The following is a 21719-nucleotide window of genomic DNA, read 5'->3' on the forward strand; positions in this document are numbered from 1 at the left end:
GCTTCAAAACCGAATGATGTTGGAAACTACAATGTCAGGCACCACACTGCGTAGTTGTATCTCGCGCAAGTTGCCCGGGATGCAACTGCTCCAGGACGCAGTTCCATGATCAATGAACGTGATCGCATGTCATTATGTTTAGGTAAGATGAACACGGAGCTTCCATAAAGTTAATGGGTGCACGATCACCCCATCGCACAGTAGCAGTTGGAAACCAGGCCTTTTGGCAATTTGTCTACAGAGGTGAGTGCCTGGCTATGAATCATGCTATCTCTACTTCTACTTCCCCTGCTGCCTTCACTTCTACTATTCCCTTCCTCTCCAGTTTGACCTTGACATAAATATGCCTAGTCACGGCATAAACATGTCTGAGTGCGGACAAAATCTATGGTTCCTTTGGGCCATATTCAACCGAATGTGAGGCCACGGCAATAATTGCGCATTTGTGATAAGAAATATACAATAATAGATCGTAGACAAGATTTCCCTTGATTTGCGATTACTTGACCATTGAAGAATCTTCTAAATTTAATCAAGAGTTTTTTTTCCCGCCGCTGATCGTCATCTGCATGCCATAGCAGAGGTCCAAGTAAACTTGAAACATTCGTTGTCAAAAGGTAAATAAAATATTCCCTTTTACAAAGATCATTCTAATGGAAATAATAAGCCCGGTGTAGCCTTGCGTTAAAATGCAAATATCCTGGTGCTTTTGAATCCAATTAATTTTTTATAAAGACATCGAAGAAGTGTAAAACTCGTGCACAGATAAGCCGCAAAATGGATCAACCACAGCCATATAATCATAAGTCCACTGTAATTGATTTTTAACCCTATTCCCAATCTCAGATCAGCGTAAAATTTTGCAAACTCTCTTGCTTCTGATGATTATACAATATACTCAGGCATTTAAATTTTCTTCTATTGTACACTAATTGTACTTCATTTAACTAACGATATTTCGATATGGACAAATAGTTTTAATTTCCACAATAGATGGCGTAAGTTATAAATTTCTTTAACAGCTCTTGTTAAATCAATTACATGATTCACCTCTAAAAAGTCAAAGTATAACAATGAAATAAATAATGGCTTAAAAACATACTTATTACAAAAAAAGTATAAAATGCACTAAAAAGTAAAAAACAAGCTTCCATCACTCAGAGAATAAAGCGTGGGTGCTGATTAGGTTTGGATATAAATATTGCATGCCAATGCTTACTCACCAGTCAGGCCCTTCTTTACACATTTCTAATACACAAGATCAGCACCCATGCTTTATTCTCAAGGCTATGAAAAGCTAAATTTTTAATTACCTATTAGTGCATTTTATACTATTTTTCAAAAAAGACAGTTTTTGAAAATCATCTTTTATTTTCTTTAAATAGAATCGTATTCATTAGAGTTCTGAGGAGATAATTTCATGGCATGCCTATTTTTTCAACCCACGAATAAAACCAAATTATTTCAATAATGCATACGCTTCAACTATAGGAATTGCATACCACGAGAATTTCCAGGAAGCAACTGGCTGATGAGAGATATGTAGTAGCATGATAAATGTCGGGAGACCCAAAAGGAGGGTAACAACAACAGGAAAAAAATTCCAGCAAACTATACAATAAAATTGAACATTCCGCCTCAATTTTTAAAAAAAGGCCAGGGAAAAGAACAATCTTTCATGGCATTAAAGGAGATTGACTTCACTTTTTAGTCGGCATTTCCCTATTTATATACAAACCATATAGAATAACTAAGTGACAAATATGAAGGGATATACTACTGATACTCGTTGATGGGAATACATTCCAGCAAAGTTCAATAATGCCAAGAAGACACAGCCTGCAAAGAAAAGGTCAATTTAAAATTCTTCAGTTTTACAACAAGGGATACAGCCAAAGACTCGAGAAGAGTAATGACAATTGAATTTAAGTTCAAGATTTACCTTCCATAAAGCAAATATTTAGACATAAATATTTAAGTTTAGACCAGTCTAGTACTACTTGGATTAATAATGATTAAGTGTTGTATAGCAATTACCAATCCATTCATAAGTTGTTAGAGAGAAAAATAGCATGAAACTTTAAAAACTATGAAAAATTTATACTCAGATTACATACAACTTCAAATTGCTACCATTAAATTTATGACTAAACAAAAGTCAAATTTTATACTGAGAAGTGTATTGATTACACATCACAGTCACAACAATTAAGTTCTAAAAGAGCAGAGATTTTAAAAGAGTTTTTACTTTCCCATTTTCTTCACTGGCTTAAAATATAGCTGATGGATCTACTGGTCAGGAGACTCATTAGCACAAAATTAAATACAATTTCTCAAAAAATTAAAAGTGCAAATTTCACATGTTCCAAGCAACATTGCAGCAGATTATGAGTATTATCTAAACAATTTCATTTCGCTCACCTGAATTTGTTACTATATGGTGCAGACCAAAGAAGATAAGGCAGTGAATGGGAATACCACACATAAAACTGGTAGTGAAGAGAGCGGCTGCAAGCAATACCCAGAAAATTGGCCGTGAAGAGAGGCAGCAGGAGAAGACGCGACGTCACACTCATGTCTATTTTATGCTTTGATTTCTTCATTTTACTTTCAAGATCTATCTCAACACATTTCATCCTAGCATAGCTCTGAAGGCATCTGAAAAAAGAAATCAATCTTCAAAACCATATCATTCTAATGAGAAAGTAGAAGCATTGCTCCATGGATGACTCAGAAGAATGACATTGCTAAAGCATTATGACTTCCATATAGGAGAAATAATTAGAAACACGCAAATTGCAATTGCCCACAATTCGACCACATAGTAGGCCTTTCCATCACTGGATGGCATTAAAAGTGACTACATACATCAAACATTGCTAAGACAGCAAGCATATTTTGCCATATACATAAGAACTCTGCAAGAATCTTTGAAACTTCTCTGATTATACGCAAGATTATTTTGTCTATGTTGGCCTAGTGTACAAGATTTCAATACGCCAATCATTTACATTAATAATCATTCATTCAAAGATCAAACCATTTAGAGTTCAATATACACACCATTTACATATCAACCTCAAAGCAGATGTGAATTTCTTGAGGTAGTAATCAGCACACACAAAAGGGCAAGTCAGGCAAAGGTTTCAAGAAGAGAGGTTTGGGTACCACCCTCAGGTTTTGCACATTCAAATTCCTAAGCACCCATTTCCATTTGGTTTAGGGTCCGTACCAACTTTCCATTTTCAAGATCCCTAATTTCCAGTTTGATTCTCTATATTTTACCTTCAATAAATATGTAGACCTTTTACAAATGGCAAAGCAGTCGTATATTGGGATTTTATGAAAAAATGGTGCAAGGTACGTAAGAAAACAAAGTCAAGTGGCGACAAGTGCCCCATTCAACCCAGCCAAGACAGCAGCAAAACAGCTACCTAAGCAGTCATTTGCAGCAATGTTTGGTGTGTGTTCCATCATTATTTTCTTATTTTTGCAACATCTCATCAGTTTTTCTCCGACTTAATCTTAGTTCCCAGATATTTCCCAAACTGGTATGAACTCTGTGGTACTATGGTGATACAGTACATAGTTAATACGAACATGGTTATTACGAAGTTCTCTTTTTTTACAAAGTACATAATTCCTTGGTCCCAACAAAAAGGCTAATCCAATCTATAGTAAAAAAAAAAAAGGTTCTTACAAAGTTTTTGTTATAAAAAAAATTACAAACCCCAGTCCCAGTCCCTGCGGATATAAAATGAACTTTACTACGAAGTTCCACGGGTAAGCAACAGCATTTAGGTGGATACACACTATGCCACTGCATAATCATTAAGCTACGATTAAGTTGTCCTTGTGCACTGCACCCAAAAATGCTGAATATGGTTCTTTCTTCAGTAGGAGATAGAAGTATACACACAACATCATATATTAATATGAGTCAATGCGGAATGAACCCGAAAAACAATCACCAATCAACTCACCGCGGAAGCCTGTAATAATCATATATTAAGCTTCATTCCTGTGGAATCATGGCGATCCACTCATTACCGATCATAAATTGGCCATATGATAAGTTCTCTTCTGACAAACATTCAACTTAAAGAGATATGAACATCCAAAAAATTCAAGCGTGCCCAAAAGTTCAAATTTGGCTCCTGTGGAGTTGACCAATGCAATGCAAAGAGGATCTCACTCTTTGCGCACAGTCTGAAAAATATCAATTAGGTAATCCACTGTGAAGTCAGGAACTGTTCAGTGTTTCACCCATTCTTCCTTCCCGCTGACAGCGAATTTTTTTTTGTTCCAGCCACGTCACATGCACAGCTAATCAGTTTGTCACAATCAAAGAGTTTAAGCAAAATTGTTAACAGTGTTGCATTCTGCATAACTACACTTTTTGATTCCTTGCATAAGTTTATAAACTTATAAACAAGGTGTCGGAATGCATGTTGTTCGTATATCAAGGATTTACACTATTTTTTCATAATTAATCAAGCATAACATGACGCTGAAGCTACCATATTTGTTCGTGTAAGCCGTGCCCTCATGTATCTCACGCACCCCCATATTTGGGCCATCTTGTACGGAAAAAAAACTTCCTAACCCTTATTGGGTGCGGTCTAATATAGGAACTCGTGATTCATTGCTAAATCGATAAATTTACGTTTCCATAATTAATAAGGTTAAATAATCTTAAAAATGTAATTCCTGCAAAGGCTTCCTAGTTTCCATGCTAAACTCTGGAGAAATAAACGATAAGAATTCGAGGGAAATTGGAATGTGGCTTACATTAAAATTTGGAGGATTCGTGTAAGCTGCACACCCCCATTATTTCACTGGCATTTCCAGAAAAAAGGTGTGTGGCTTCTACGGGTAAATACGGTATTCCACAGTGCAACTGTAAGTACGGGAGATTGAATAGACAAGGAATTTTGGGAAGGTATTTTTTTTGCGATGATTCCTTAAAGTCCCATATAAAGTTCATTATTACTAACCTCCGGTTTTTCAGTCCCGCGAACATCGCAATACCTAGAGTTAACTGCATCTTGAGTTAAAGTTTATTTTCCTTCAATTTTTAAATAAATGGGACATCAACAAATTAGATGCAGTGATTTAAAAAAGTCTGTGGGAAGTCTCCAGAACACCTCTGCTTGCCAAGTTAAAATTTCTGTAAAGTTCACCTGGTTGCCCAAGAGTTGAAAGGTATGTGGTTGGTACGGAAATTTTATTCATTTGAAAGTATCAAAGGAAAAAATGGACTGCAGGGTATGACTCAACAGGAGGTGTGAACACAGGTATATAACAGAGTGAGGGTAGAAAAGTCAATTTATAAAATTCTTGGATCAATCTCAGGTAAATATATTGTACAAAAGCAACTGCAAACACGATAAAAAAAGTATGGAATTGAAGCATGTGTTCAAAATCATGTCACTCAAAAATATAGTTATTGTCAAGTACTTACACCTTCCAGTAGGAGTAGAAAGCAAGAAGAAGAGCAGCATGGATCGCCAGCAGTAAGACATGGAACTTCCAATCGACAAACAACCACTCTGGGATAAATCTCCAATTAACAGTCCATTCAAACAGGAAAACTCGTCCAAAATCAAATGCACGCATTACATAAGCCACAGGATTTGCCAACAGGAATGGCAGAGCAAGAACCACCTGAAAAAATTGTTTGTAGAACTTTAGTGCACAAAGTCTTCAATTTTTGAAGAATATCAATAAAAAATATGAAACAATTGAGTTTTATTCTCGATCACATGCAATGGAAAGCTGTATGTACAGTGGCATGTAAACGATCCCAAAAGAGATATCTCACACACAACTTCCTGGGACCTCACCGGAGTGGGATATAAAGTCAAACCTTTGCACAGCAAAACACCTCTGTTCAGCAAAAAATTATGATCCCTTCACACATGATGCACACTTCGTTAGAAGAAAATATGCATTAGGATTTAGGAACTGTAATTCCCAATTTGGCCATGTTTCCTATACACTGCATGGTGCAAATTTCCTTCGAGGGGCTAACAAAATAATTTGCTTCATTGTTGAGATTTGATTGTTTAAACACCTTAAAAATTGCAGATTCTGGGGATAATGCATTTGAATTTGGACAATTTTTAAGGGGATTATCACAAAAACTGCTTGCCATTGTCGGTGGTCGTTGTGATATTAACTTATTGCTCCACCCATATCTGCCCAGGATATGTCATCTTGTGCCATAGCATGGCATAAGATCACAGGAAAAGAGGGCTCTACTGATGTCAAGTAAAAATTTATGATTTTTCTGCAGAGATCAAAATTTATCTTCTCGATTAGAGTAACAACATCTACTGAAGGACAAGCAAAATATTCATCGTGCATTCAGCTAAGAGTTTTAATTGCATTAGAACTTGTTAACCTCAAGACAACCAACACTTCCATACAGCAAAATATTTTCAGTCCCGAGAAGTTTGTTATAAAGAGGTATGACTGAGCAGGGATATCCACTGAAATCTGAGCAGAGCCAATGATGGTATTTACACAATAATTATGAGTCTAATTGGGAAGCAGGATATGGGACAGAAGTAATAAATTCAATTTATGGAGAGAAAACTAATGATCAACCACTCTAAATAGGAAGAAGAGAGGGAAAACTGGGAGTACACACATCACAAAACAAAGCAATAGCAGATACTAATGGTAGTGCAGTGGAGCTGTAGAGGACAGGCACACATTCAAGACCAGAGAGCAAAAGCAAAAATGCCATAATTCCAGCATTCTGATGCACTGCTTGTGAAAAGAAGACAAGACATACAAGTTTGAAGTGATGCATCTCGGTAACTACTGCATTGATTGCTATTAACCGAAAATGGAAGGCAATTTATTCCTGAATATTCTAAATACCAGTACATATGTAGCTAGTTACAATATCGCAATGGGGTTTGAGGTGTTACTTGATGGGACACCTTCGTGGCTGTCAGGAAAGAATAAAACTTAGCTAGTTCCACAATAATTTATTCACTTGCAAACGGTTTCCATACAGGGTATCATCTTCTGGCACAGTTTACAAAATTCATAGACGTTAAATATGAGTACGCACAAGGAAAAAAGAGGAGAGAGGGTACGATAGGTGGGGGAGGAGAAGGAGAGGATGAGAAGAATTGGTGGGGAAGGTAGAATGCTGGCCAGTAGGTGCATGAATCATGGGGGGGGGGGGGGTGAAGGAAGGCCTGGGTGTCAGTGCATCAGAGTACCCAGACCACGGCAAGGGGTGTAGGGATAATCGGTAAGGTGATGGAGGGGTTGGAAAAGTAAGTCAAGGAAGGGGGAATTCCACGTGTGCAAATAGTCGTTGACTAAGTTGATTGATTGACTAAGTTGATAAGGGTTGGTTTGGCCTTGAAGGATATCAAATTGCTCCAAGGCATCAAATTTGGGTCATTTCCTCTCTCCGTGAAGAATTATTGGTTTAAAGTCACTTGCATGGCCACACTCAAAGAGATGTTTAGCAAAGTGGGAGGCATCATTGCTGTTTTTCTAACCGGTCACAAGTGAATAAATAATTGTGGAACTAGCTATTTTTTTCCAGACAGTTACAATATACATATACGCAACAGCACAGGCAATCAAGGTCAGGCAGTCGAAAATACTTTAAAAAGAAGGTAGCATCATAAAAAGGAAGAGATAATATACCTGCACCGCAGCACAGACTGCTAACTGAATAATAGTTCCTTGGATTCCTAGGGATGTTAAATATGCCATCAGGAGAGCAGGTGCAAAAAGCAGGATATTCATTTTGATGGACACAGCACAACTGAAAGAGAGATTCATCACCATGGTGATAAATTTACTTAAACATCGATCTTAATTAACTTAAAATTGATTTAAAAGGGTCTAGCAGGTTAAGATGGCGTAAAGCACCCCCAGATATTTTGAAAAATAAAAATATACACTTAAAGTGCATCCAAAATTGTGTGTTTCCCCAAAGTTTCAGGCCTTAACAATTGATAATAACCCCAAAAAAATTGAAACACGATTTTTAGTGTGTTAACCATATTTACAGTTTTTATTTTTGTAAAATCATTTTCTTGATTGTAAAATGTAAATAACATTATGCTCTACCATCATGATTTTTTTCAAAAACTTTAAACGGAAAACTAAACTTTTACATAAGTTAGAAATTTTCAAAATTAAATTAACAATTTTAGGAAACAATAGACACGTCAAAAAAAATACGTTGTTACCCCTACCTTAAGGTATAATCCTAATTTTTTTCAGGTTTTTAAATTGGTGAACACAGTCAAAAACCTGAATAACTGCTTCGCGCCATTTGCATCAATGTATTCCAGGAGGATATTTGATTTGATTGTTGAGAGCAACTACTGCTGATCATTTCATAATATTATTGATTAAGAATAAATATTAACATAAACAATGCCTATCATAATTAGATTAATTGTAATTATTGTTTATTGTAACCATACTATTAAGATTTAATTTCCTAATTACTGCACAAATATGACAGAAGCGGTGATGCTTGGTATTTCAAAGTCAGTTTTGAAAAAGTGGTGTTCAAGAGGAGTTGAGTTTTTCTATTAGAATTTACTCTAATTTCAAATTACTCACACCCCCAAGAATTGATACAGCAAAAAGAACAATTGAACACAAATTATTATTTCATCCTTTTAGTGCCAAAAATCAGTTCAGTCCTTTTAGGCAAAAAAGAATTACTCAAGATAAACTTCCTAATTTAGGAATGCAAATTATGGACCAAAATATTAAATACTTCAATTCAAAAAGGCTAACTAATGTAAATAAATTAACATTTTAAGATGATTAAAAAGAGATTATGTACATTTTCAGCTAAATTGCTGATGTTGGTTGAAGAAAACAACTAAACATTACTAACCCAACTTTGCACCATCGGAGTTACGGCCCACAAAACCATGACCTGTCATACCTTTCTTATCTTTAAAGGTTCAATTTTAAATTGTGAAGAGACATATCCTCTGGTGCCGATCTTCATAAAATCACTGTTGACACACTTACAAAATAAATACAAACAGCAACATCAAGAAGGGGCACAGCTAGGAATTAAGGCTAGGGGGGGTTTTCGGCACAAATAATACTGAGGGGTTAGGGGATATGGGGGAAGTTAGGGGGACTGGGGGGTAAACCAGAGGTGTGGGGGGTAAACCAGAGGTGTGGGGGCCCTCCCCCAGAAATTTTTTTAAAGATAAATGGTTCAAAATGGTGAGTTTTATGGCTTTCTGAGGGATATTTTATTAATCCTTACACTATTCTATAAGTCATATTAATCCAAACATGTAAAATGGATTAAACTTAAAATTTTCTCTGAGCTCTGGGGGGAGGGGAGGGGTTTATCCCCCAACCCCCCCTCACTGCATCACTAATATCAAAGGAACATCACAATCATAGATGCGGAATTACAAAACAAGCACTGAAAGGAAAGGAATGAGGGCTATAGAGGGAAGAAAGGCAATGGATAGATAAGGAATTAAATAATCCAAATTATCAGAAGCAAAATTAATACCACATATAAGGACAAGTAAAAAAGGTATTTAATCATTTGATTGGGATTCAGGGAAACAGGAAAGCACTACATATCCTTGGCCAAAAAATTACACTAATTACAAGAGCACAGTAGTAAACTACACAAAGTACACAAAAGTAAGGTCTAAGACCAACTGAATGAGCCCATGGCATTGTGGTTGGAGCCTGCTTATTCTAGTCAGATTACCGCACAAAACTAAACCCTTCCTTTACCCCCACTAACTTAAAGTCTGGCTGTCAGTGCTCATGGTTTTTTCATCCACTCCAGAAATAAAAGATCCCTACACTAGTTTGTCGACTTGTATTATTTTAATAGTGATATTTTCCATACTTATTCTTGGTGCCTCATTACTGAGTTATCTTCATAGATATATTTTTCCTACTTTTCACTACAGGAGAAATGTTTCACAGCAAAATTTGCATAAAACACATAGGCCAAAGCACAAAATTGGTTTTCTATTGAAGGCATGCTATTCCTATAGGCCAACTGATGATGAGGGCAATTTAAAAATAGAATCAATATAATAAATTTTCCTTAAGTCATTATTATTCAATTTTTTATTAATATACACATGGTTAGCCTTATAAAATGAAATGAGCCTCAAAATTTTGTCCATTCACAAAACTTGATGACATTGAATAGAATTAATATTCCTGAGAGAGTGCAAAAATAGCCAGAAAATAGCCAGCCAATGTGAATAAATATTCTATACTAATATGCACCATTGTATACTATGACAAGCATTTTCATTTCATGTGTAAATAATATAACTAATCTTTAAGAAATATCATCACCCAGTCTTTCATCTTTCTTAAAAATGAGCAAATACCTACTCGTTCTGCCAAATAGAATTCAAAATACATACAAAGTTTTATCAAACAAACCTGTTTCTACAATGATGCTTGCTTGAGATTCTTCATCAGATAAACGGCCCACACTTAATTCCTTCACCTTAACCCCAAGGACCAGGTCTTTTGTCAAGAATTTCTTTCCTTATATTAATTTATTCCACCATTATTTGGTCAGCTTTATGTCTATTTCAACCTCCCTCATCCAAACTCTTGGTCCATAGCCAGCAACTCCTTGATGAATATATTAGTTTTCTATGATAGACCAAGAGACAGAGCTATATTACCATTTAGCAAAGCAGGCAGTTACTCATGAGCTCAAAGACATTCAGGACCTCAGAGGGGCCCAAGGAGTCAAAAGTCAACTATCTTGTGCCACATTTTCTCAAAATAAGGCCAAAAAATGAGAACGGGTAAAAAACAGTGTGCTGGGAAAACCAGTAATCATGTCACAACAACACATACTTTACCCAGTCATCAGTAACTTTCCAGCTGCATTCTCAAAATAAGCTAAACAGTTCAACAAAGCACATTTGTAGGTAAAGCACGATTTAAAGTGTCCCTTCTGCCAGCTTCCCCAAAAAAGTGGTAGTAGACCACTAGTCAAAAGGATTGGTCATGGAATCCACTGTTTACACAGAACTAGAGTAAAATAAAAACTCAGGCCTTCTGGATTTATGGGATCTGCACGATAGCCATAGATGCTTAACCTCCACAACCCATAAAATAAGCAGCTGGAGGATTAAAACTATTCATGTTTATTATTTTCTCTAACATATCACTTCAACTATTCTACTTAAAAGCAATCATCAAAAATGACTACTAAATCATCAAAAGTACTAGAGCTGATCACTTCGATGGCTTGCAATGAAACATAATGAAACTATTTGCACCATGGACAATAGAAATGAAGCTGCTATGTCATCCTCTCTTCAGCCTCTTTTAGAATAGACACTTCAATAAAAACTTTGGTACAGCAAATTGAAAAGGAATTCCATGAAGGCACTGTTTTACATTCTAGGCGGGTCAAAGTACCTAGTCATTTATGCATCACATTGAAGGATATGGATCATTGTCATGAAATTAGTGGGGATGGGATTGCACTGTTAAAGGAGATGCTCTGTTAATGACAGCTAATATGAGCAACTACATTCTTGGTGACAAAAGGAGGCTTGAATATAACATACCAGTTGTAAGTCAGAAGAGGCAGAAACATAGACGCAAAGAATGGCAGATGAGAATACAGGGCCTTCGGGAATTTGAGATGAGGTTGAGGACGAGAATGGGGAAGAATTGAGCAATACAGAGGAGAACTACAAAGGAAGTACTAAACATAAATGTCACCGCGAGAAAATTATTGATAAATATTATGATGTGGCAGATGAAGTGGTTAAAAGGACATGATAGGGTACAGGAAAAATTACATTGGATGGCAGAGGAGGACATTGGGTATATGAGGAAAGTTGGATGAAGATGAGGAAAGGAAGGACATTTTCCAAGATGAAGAAATCATGTCGGAGTCTTTCACTCCCTATATGATCTCAATGGGTAAATATTCACTCACAGATAGCTAAAAAAAACTCACATCAAATAATACAATGTGAACATCCTCTCCTCTCTCACCTGTAAAAGAAACTGCCAGCAGTCCAACGTGAATCAAGAAAAAGGTTCAAAGCAGCATATAAAAACATCATGGCGACAGGATCATTGAACATCCTCAGGACAAACACAGAATGAATTCTGTATGAGGTACAGCAAAGAAACGCCAGGACATACGGAGGAACCTGAGAAGCAAAGTTAGCCTCAAGTCAAAACATGTATTTGAAAGACACAATCAGCACTACAGACATCATAAATTTTTGGAATGCCACATTTATTTATGGATTAAGAATTATTTAATCATAGCCTACAAATAACAGAACTATTCAAAGATGCTAACTATGAATGGGCATAGGTAACAATAGAAATGGAGATCAGATAAATCTACGTTCAACTCAGACATTACCTCGACTGTTATGAAAGTTAACCAACTTTCGCAACGGTATCATATTAAGAAATCATATTATCACTTTCCAACTGTCATCCATAGCCAAGCAGAGCCTGTCACTTCACTAAAATACTTTCTCCTATCCCAAAGCAACCACAAGCTAATATTTATACTGAATGATATACTAAGTGTGTAGTTCATTTTTAACATAGCAAAATATTTTTGGAATAAAAGTAATGATAAAAAGGTTGTATGTACTTTCACTGAAAATGAAACTAATTAAAGCAACTTTTGAAATGCAAAAAATACGGTCATTTCAATATAGGCCATTATATATTATAGGCAATATATTTTCATTGACAGGTGGCATGCATAATGAGAGTCAGCTGACAACATCCACATACCTTCTCTGAGCCCAAACTTTAACCAACACAAATCTACCCTCCTTGTAACAGGTGGGAGGGTCTCATTTCCAGCTGAGCAACTTTACAGATTTTCATGTTCATATTTATAGCTGATTTGTGCAAAAAGAATATTTGAAGGTGAAATCATAATCCATGATTGACACCAACTTATAATACATAGAATTAGATAATTATTGAACCCACTTTTTAATTTAACATATGGAAATTATTTGATTACCCAAATAAATTTCTGAAGAACGAACTATGTTATTGAAGGTTAAAGACTGATATTATGAGAATGTCACATGAGGAACAACCTTTTCAATTCTGTACCACTGGCATGTAAATATTGCCAGCAGGAACAAAGTCTTTGCCAAGGGAGGAGAGGGGGTGGAGGGGAAGTCTCTAGTAAGTGGTGCGGGCCGTACCTCAGCGGCACCGAGGTGCAGGGTAGCGCCCTGGGGGGGTGGATTGCATTACGACGGACGATATCTTGTAAACGCTTAGAGATAGGTCAAAACAAACAGAAAATCAGCCCTAGAGACCTTTACCTTTGCGTTTTACATAGAAATGGCACTTTTTCGGCCCCAAAAATCTCAATTGAGGGTCCTCAGTACTTAGGGCCCTTGGGGCACGGGTTGCCGTAATTTTAAAGTAGCCAAATTTTAACACGTGAATATGAACCTCATTTGGATCATTTTGAGACTAGGAAAACATAACTTTTCTCAATTCTGAAAAATAAGGGCCGGCCTAGTGTACACACAACTAATCAGTTGTACTGAAAAAGATGAAAGCCATAAAATGCTAACACTGTAGGACTCTGACCCTAATATCGCACGCAGTAGTAGTGATACACTGGAATTTAAATATACCAACGAAGATAAGGGCAAATCATTAGTTAGCAGAGGATCAGTTTGGTTTCAGGAAACTCAATCGATGATGAGACAGAGTTAATGAGGACTCAAGTGGAGAAGAACCTGGAATCGAACCAGGACATGTATGCTTACTTTGACGATTTTGAGAAAGCATTTCATAAAGGGGACTAGGCGAAAATGTCTGATTGCTGAAGTGAGGGTAGCAAAGAGCTGGGGTGGGCAAGCATCAGTCAAGGTGTGAGGCAGAGCTGTCCAATGTTCTCTCAGCTTCTTAACCTACATGCAGAGGAAAAGGTGCGGGAGGCATAGGATGAGCTAGATGCAGCAGTTAAAGTTAACGATAGATGTTTAAACGATTGAGGTTACCAAATGATTAGGCATTGAATAGCAAGTCAGACAAAGGGCTGCAGGCACTGGTGGATGGGTAAGAAAAATGGATGCAATGAATATGGCATGAAGATTAATCATGAGGAGACCAAGGTTATGTGGTTTTGTAAAGCATCACAAACTCAGAATATGAGACTTAAGTAAAAGTAGGTCGGCATTTACTTGTGAAGGTATATCAGTTAACCTATGGGGAACACACTAGAGGAAAAATGACACAATGGTAAAATTATCAGAAAGAGAATTGCATCAGCAAATGAGGCACATGTGAATAAGACCGAGGTGATAAGAGGATCATCATATAATAATGTGGTGGTTTCCCCTTTCTTCTAAATTGCAGTGCTACAGCCATGAAAGCAAATGTTACCATGCCTGTGGTGAAATGAGGGTCACTGTACTGACCACTGTGGCCTCCACCTTCAGTCATATAGAGAAGAGTTCCTGCTCTCTCCTGCAGATGATGGGAAGTATAATTTCTGGTGGTCTTCCTCCACTAAGTCACAGCATATTCAAAGGCTTTAAGTATCATTTAGGTAGCCTATCATACCCGGAGATAGACTCATACCACCCCAGAATGCCATCGCTTTTTATCCACGACTGCTTATTCAATGAGAAAACTAACGAATAACTAATATCACTAAGCTGACTTCTATATTTAGAGGTCACCTCACCATCCACAACCTGCACTAGATGGCTGTAAGTTCAACCACGAGCTGTAGCACTTTATGGTGCAGAAATGTGGGCATTGAGGAAAGAGGACGAGAAGAGCCTAGAAGTGTTTTAAATGTGGGTCTGCAGGAGAATGGAGATGGTGAGGTGGACAGAGCAGAAGAGGAATGATGACGTGCTAGACACATTGGGTGAGGAGAGAAAGCCACTAGATTAGATAAGAGGTGACAAAGGATTTGGATAGAATGAGTACTGAGCGGGGAGGGGATGCTAAAAAATGTGCTATGGGGTAGAATGATTGGTAATTGGGAGAGGGGGTCACAGAGAATAGGAGTTGTAGACAGAATGAAAGGGAGTAGGTCTTCTGGTGAATTGAAGAGGGAGGTCCATAGTGAGAGGGGAAATTTCCGATTAAATGCGTGAATATTTCATGCAAGCCTACCAAAACCAGTAGAATACTTACATGTATGTAAATGCTTTCTTAAAATCAATAAATAAGGTATCCAATTGTCTTATCAATTTACCTTATATGAAAATGTTGGTCAGCTACAGCAAATACCGGGAGGCATTTAAGAATTGCGAAGAACTGGGGGGGGGGGGAATCAATTTATTACTGTAGATATATACGCACCATTTTAGATGCAGGTGAGGGAGGATGAGAACAGGCTTCAGGGGTTAGAGATGGAGATAGTGGAGAATCAAGTAAGTTGGATGGAAAGAAAGTAAAATGAAAAAGGAAGTTGCCAACATAGCAGGTGGGAATAGTAAGCTGCTAGAAGAGGAATAAGATGAGGACAGGTTGACACAAAAGGAAAACTGAAAACTGCAGAGGGAAGTTGGTTAGGCAAAAGAGGGGAATGAAGACAAGGTCCGTGAATAAAATGCAGATTAATAGTGTTAGAGTTATCAATAGTCCTTAGTGCTATCATCACCATGTAAATCGTCACCTAATACTTTATTCAAAATTGCAGTCATTCTAATCCCTATGAAGATATTAACACATGAAGTTTTCCATTTCTCCTAAATATAGTAGTGTATCGGACAACACATAATTGACTGTAGGCTACAGATTGCAAGTAAATTGTTAATGGTCAACAAAGCGCCAAAACAAAAATGATATACCAGACATTTCAGCCATATTTACGATACAACACGATAAAAACTGTTAATAATAATGAATTAATTACTTCACAGGCACAAATATGGTTCATTACAAAAAGGTGAATCAGAAAAATGTATCTTATTGGGTACCTTTTTCGTTTTCGTGTATATCCTGAACACCAGTAGCAGCACAATTATATAGAAGCCGGCAAATATATATTGAGCTATTTTTATGTTTTTCCCGTACTCCGTCAGGTAATAAAGTATTGTAAAAACGTAAACAAATCCAGCAGGATATACTAATGGCCCAGTATCACCTTTTAGTTGATAATAGTCGTAGGTACCATTCACAACACCTTCCACCTCCTGCATGTATGCTTTCCAGTCAATTTCCGTATCTAAAAACCAAGCAAGTGTTTGATAATTCTTATGAAGCATTGTAACATTACAAACTTTATTCGGGGATCTTATGCAGACGTAAATACTCACAATTGACGAAGTTGACTATGGCCACATTAAGCACTATTTCGCAAAGCAAAAGAATACCGGCCATGATCCCTAAGCAGCTATTATCAAATAGCAAACGTTTCACACTGATTCTTTTCACATTCGCCGAAAAACGCTGCATAGTCTTTCTTAAAGACTGATACGTTGGGAACTGCACTCCAGCCATACTAATGTCTTTTAGTTCAACGAGATGATATTATAAAAGGCACTTGAAAATAAACTGGTCTAGGTAATACACCAATACTTCCTCAAATCGCAGGCCTACAACAGATGTTCATTACTTTCAAGGCATTAATATTCCTCGGCCACCCACGTTTCCCTTGACCACGTCTACGACCATCACAACTGAAGTTGGCACATGCACTTGTCTCCGACTATCGAAGCTATCGCTATCGAAGTCGAGAGGATATCGATATGGATCTCCAGTTTTCCCGGTGTATTTAAATTCATTGCGTGCTGAGAATGTGGAACAATATGGATATCCGTGTTTTCCCTCAGTTGTTGATTTTTAGATATTTGAACTTGATAATGCATAACTATTCTCTTCTCTAATAAAGAAAATCGTTATCAAATGCAAATATATACTAAGAGAAAATTGAAAATCATGGACTTAAAGAAAACTTACGTATGATGGGTAAGCATAAAAAATGTACTGAAGATTTATTATTAATGATTTTAAGTCACTCTACATTAATTCATGCATTACATACATTCCATGCAGCTAACAAAGCCTCTGCCTGAGGGTCCCCTTTTCAGGCCGGTGCTGAGCTGGCCATGTTTCCTTACTCAGGCAGTAAGCTATATTACACGCTCTGATTTAAAAAGTGTATTCCTAATTTTATGAAAATGCCTCCCACAACTTGAAATAGATAGGAATCAAGAATTAACAGTTTAAGGGTCCTTCCACTTCAATTTAACATACGTATGTCTTGATCTTGATGAAATTTCTTGTATGGGTCTACATATACATATATGGTTATATCCACCTCAAATTAAATACTCAAACATTGTTTTTCGAAAAAAACTCCCGCGCATTTTCATTTTCTTGCAAAAAAGTGGCTTCAATCGCATAACTTAATCTCTTTCACCAGCAAATTGTCATAGAGGCTTTGGCTTTTATTTGGGTGTAAGGCTTATTTTAAAGCAAAGACTTATCATAAGCCACAAAGCGGGAATGTGTCATTAAATCCACTTTCCTAATGTCGTTATATTTAATTAACGAGTCAAGATTGGCTAATGGGCTAGTTGTTCACCAAACATTTGGAAGGAGATGACAACCCAGCCAGCACAGATTTGAACTTATCCTTGGAGAAATCAGATATTGTGGGGATAAGCTTATCCTCCATGTGTAATATCCCTTTTTTCCACGATTTCAAGCGTTTGGGGTGGGGATGTCATGGTACCATATTGCCAAAATTGGCCGCATAGTAGCGCTGAAGTCCTCCATTACCGTTAAAGCCATTATAGTGGCTTCGTGTTTACATTTTTGGTGTTGTGTATAGTGGTGTTTGTGAGTAAAAATCGTTGATTATTTTGTGTATACAATGATAGTTAAAGTGATAATGCGACCTAAGCATCGTTTTTGTGTGCCTGAGTTCGATGTGGGCTACGCCGGTACGTACAGTTGTGGCGACACATCAAAACATCCCGGATTGTCGTGGATATTAATGAAGGAATCATCGACAGTGCTGTGATTTGTTAACAAATGCGAGGTATTAGTGATTGCAATTGCCAAATTCTAGGGTATAACTGTAATGGATTTTGAATTTGTGCGTTTAGAAACCATACGTAAGGTAATTCACCAGTCTCCTCTATAATTTGATGTAAGGAATTGAACAGTAAGATTTATGGTTTACCGATGAAGGTATAAAGACTGCTCCGTGTTCTAGTGTATTGTATATCGTTTCAAGATGAACCATTCATTAAATATATCGTTTTTAGAGCAATAATTTTGTTTATTTTCCACCTTCTTCTAACGGATTTTTTGGGATGTTCCTAAACTTGCGTGAATGTGTAACATAGTGAAAAAAAACCTCATTGTGGAGACTAGTGCGGTATTGGCTTTCGATGGTGAATGATTCAGTGCATTATATTTCATCATGTATGTTATTATACAGTATTGTATTGCAGTATCCCATGTAGCATCAAATATCTCAGAGGCATCTCACGAGATATGATCTCATAGGCATACAGACCTCATAGACAGAGTGGTCATATATGCCTCGTGAGATGTCTCTGGCATATTTGATGCTATATGGGATACCATAATATAATAAAATACAATGATGAAAAATAATGCATTGAATCTTTCCTCATCGAAAGGCAATTTATGTTATTACGGTTATTACATTATTTTCACGTAGTTCTCATGAATCTCGCGTGGCAGCGCAGCGATCGTACGCGAAACAGGTGCCACCTAGCGGCAATTATACGGCGTAAGGATAGGCATATCTCAAAAAATGCGGAAGTGCATCTCCGATTTATCCCAAAAAACGGCGTGGATTATTCATACTTTATCTCTGCTTTCAGATAGGTTTCGTCACGGCATATATGTATAATATCCTCGTATTTAGGGATAAGGCAGAATCTGTGCTAGTTGGGAATCTGACCCCAGGTGAAACCCAGTAAATTCTCAATAGAAAAAGGTAGGTTACTTATTGTAAAGCAGTGGAGCACAGCAGGGAAAAAGACAGTACTGCCTCATGAAAGGGAAACTTTGACATGCTTTTGTGTTCATTAAAAGGGGAAGATTCAGGAACGACTTAATTGATGTAATGTGATATGGGACTTTACATTGAACCATGCTAAATGCTACGATACTACCATTATTAAGTTTTGGACTTGGAAATTAAGAATGGTGTATTATGGCGCAGCAATAGCCATAAAATTATGCTAAAATAATAGCTTCTACTAAATTTGTAGTCTTCTATATTTTCAGAAGCCATTAAGGCAATTTTTGAACGTAATTAAACTTTAACTACAGTTTTATAGAATTTAAATATATATCAAATTAAATTTAGCCCTTTCCTGATAATGGTGCCTACAATAGGAAAACTTTTTCTCTGCTACGAGTAGCAGAAGAATATTTTAAACCTCTCTGTGTGGAGCTCTTGCTTGGGGTGGAGTTATCCTGGTATTTTCGTCCCTAAGATTTGGGACCCAACTCAACCCCGATCCTTACCCCAGCCACTGGACTAACCCTATCTTACCACGGATCCACGGTCAACGTATTGCGCTACCAGTCAAGGGTGTACCGCGGATCAAAACTTGGGGGGGGGGGAAAGCCATGGTTGTTCAAGTTGTAACATTTAAGCATGGAAAAGGTGAATGAAAGCAACATTATAAGAAAATTATGAGTGCTTTATTAGCTTCTAAAATAGGGTGGTTTCTTATTATTTTTTTTTGCCTAAATCAAAAGATTATTAACCCTGGAGTACGTATTTCATGCTATTAGATTTTTAAGTGACCATATCTATTTTTCGCGATAAAATAAAAAGTGAGAATTTTCAAGCATGCGAAAACACAACAGCTAAGTATGAATGCTGGGAAAAGTCCGGCTGACGTATTTCTGGTTCCCGCTGCCGCCCTGTGAGGTGACCTTGAGCGCTGATACGACACAGGCTGCTAGCAGAGTACCATGCTAGCAGGTAGTGCTTGGCTTAAATATGGATTATTACTACCTTATCAAACGAAGGAAACTTTCCTACCTTAGCCAGTTTTAATAGGTGATTATTGAGACATGTTTCCCTGAGCTCTGTGCCTCATGCATGCCTTGGTAATCTCAGACGATGTAAAACTCCTATCTACTCGTATAGAAACTAGGTCCCTGTGACGTCACGTGGAGTGGAATCGCAATGGCGCCAATATGGCCTTTTTCAAATGAGGTTAAAATTGACCATTGCCATTCGTCTAAACTGGGATTTCTAAAACCAAATAATTTGTATATTATGTATGCATACACTATAATGGTGGGTAAGGAATCACAATCAATGCATTTCGTTTTCTTTGAGGAAGGAAACTATACCCTATTATTTGCCAGGAAAAAAATATTTAATTACATGTCTTATACGATTATCATTTTTCGTGGGTTTAACGAAAATTTGTTGAAAACCTTCATTTCCATCCAGTCCCGATTTTCCATAAAATATTTTTGTGATTTTTACCTCTGGTGGGGGGCAGCTACCTCCTCCTGCCCCTCCCTGGCTATGCCCATGTTACCAGTGTTTCTTTCAACCAAATATGACATTTGATTTTGAATAATCATTCTTCTAAAAGAATTGCTAAAATTTTTTAAGCTTTGTGTAATTGTAAAGGGATTTCTGGTGTTGATAACAGCAAAGACTATAAGTCCAGGAGTATGTAATTTTTTACGCTGAAATTTCGTTTAAAAATTACTCGAGCACAGAAGAAAATAAAGAATTCATTTCAAAGCATAACAAAAATGGCAAGGATGATCACAAATGAGTGACAGGGTTGGGCTTAATTGCAGGAGGAGTGGCCCTAAAGGCCTGTTTACACGATGCATTAACACGTACAAGTTAATGTCTGTTTGCATGAATGATTTTTGTGGACCAGAACAGAAAATGTACGAATGCATGAACCAAATTAGAACAGGTTCTATTTTCTGTGCATGCATTTGCACAAGTTGGGTGGTTACACGGTGCATTTTGGCGTTCATTCTCGCATTCATACATTTAGACATAAACCCGTACGTGTTAATGCACCATGTAAACAGGCCTTAAGGTCTCTCTAAGCTGGTTCTCAGGCTGGGACTGAATGCATCCAACAATTGCTAACTCAGCAATCACTTCATGTCTTTGGTTGCCCTGTTTTTTTTCCACTAATGAAAAGGAAAATACAGAGTTAAGTGAAAAGAATTTTTTGGGTGAAGCCAATAGAAGCAGTTCTAACCCCTCAACGCTGTTGATACATTTTATTCCAAATGTGCAGTAAAAAGCCAGATGATGCCGCATCATGCCTTTTCCCAGACGGAAACAAACTAATATCTACGCAAATGCTACTGATACAAAATCACTATAAACTGCTAGTGTAATTACTACAGTATACAGAGGTTAGATATGGGTGCTAATCAGGGGCGCAGCTAAGAATTAAGGGGGTTTTAGGCACAACTAATACTTTGGGGTGTGGGGTATTGCATACCCACAAGGGTAAGTGGGAGTTGCGGGGGCCCTCCTCCAGAAAAATTTTAAGATTAGTGGTTCAAAATGGCAAGTTTTACGGCTTTCTGAGGGATATTTGATTAATCCTAACACCATTCTATAAGTAATACTAATCCATTAAGTAAAATGAATCAAACTTAAAAATTTATCTGAGCCCTGGGGGGGTTTTATCCCCCAAAATCCTCCCCTCGCTGCACCACTG

General features: G+C 37.2%; 1 protein-coding gene across 1 annotated transcript; it reads right to left on the minus strand.

Annotated features, from left to right (window-relative positions):
- Positions 1-659: 659 nt before the first annotated feature.
- Positions 660-16693, minus strand: LOC124171436 (lethal(2)neighbour of tid protein). Its single transcript, XM_046550606.1, has 7 exons — positions 16320-16693; positions 15981-16228; positions 12034-12194; positions 7681-7801; positions 5465-5667; positions 2422-2658; positions 660-1839 (listed from the first exon to the last, which is right to left on the minus strand). The coding sequence occupies exons 1-7, from the start codon at positions 16501-16503 to the stop codon at positions 1701-1703; spliced, it is 1293 nt and encodes a 430-aa protein (XP_046406562.1). The 5' UTR covers positions 16504-16693; the 3' UTR covers positions 660-1700.
- Positions 16694-21719: the final 5026 nt, after the last annotated feature.

Source organism: Ischnura elegans, chromosome X (genome assembly GCF_921293095.1).
Source record: "Ischnura elegans chromosome X, ioIscEleg1.1, whole genome shotgun sequence".
NCBI lineage: Eukaryota > Metazoa > Arthropoda > Insecta > Odonata > Coenagrionidae > Ischnura > Ischnura elegans.

Bases quoted from the DNA above. Each gene is read 5' to 3' on its own strand.
- LOC124171436 (XM_046550606.1), bottom strand. From the start codon at position 16,503: ATGGCTGGAGTGCAGTTCCCAACGTATCAGTCTTTAAGAAAGACTATG. The intron at 5,668-7,680 runs GTATATTATCTC...CAATTTTTTCAG, and splicing joins CAGTCTGTGCTGCGGTGCAG to GTGGTTCTTGCTCTGCCATT. The intron at 2,659-5,464 runs GTAAGTACTTGA...TTCTTTTTTCAG, and splicing joins TTCTACTCCTACTGGAAGGT to ATGCCTTCAGAGCTATGCTA.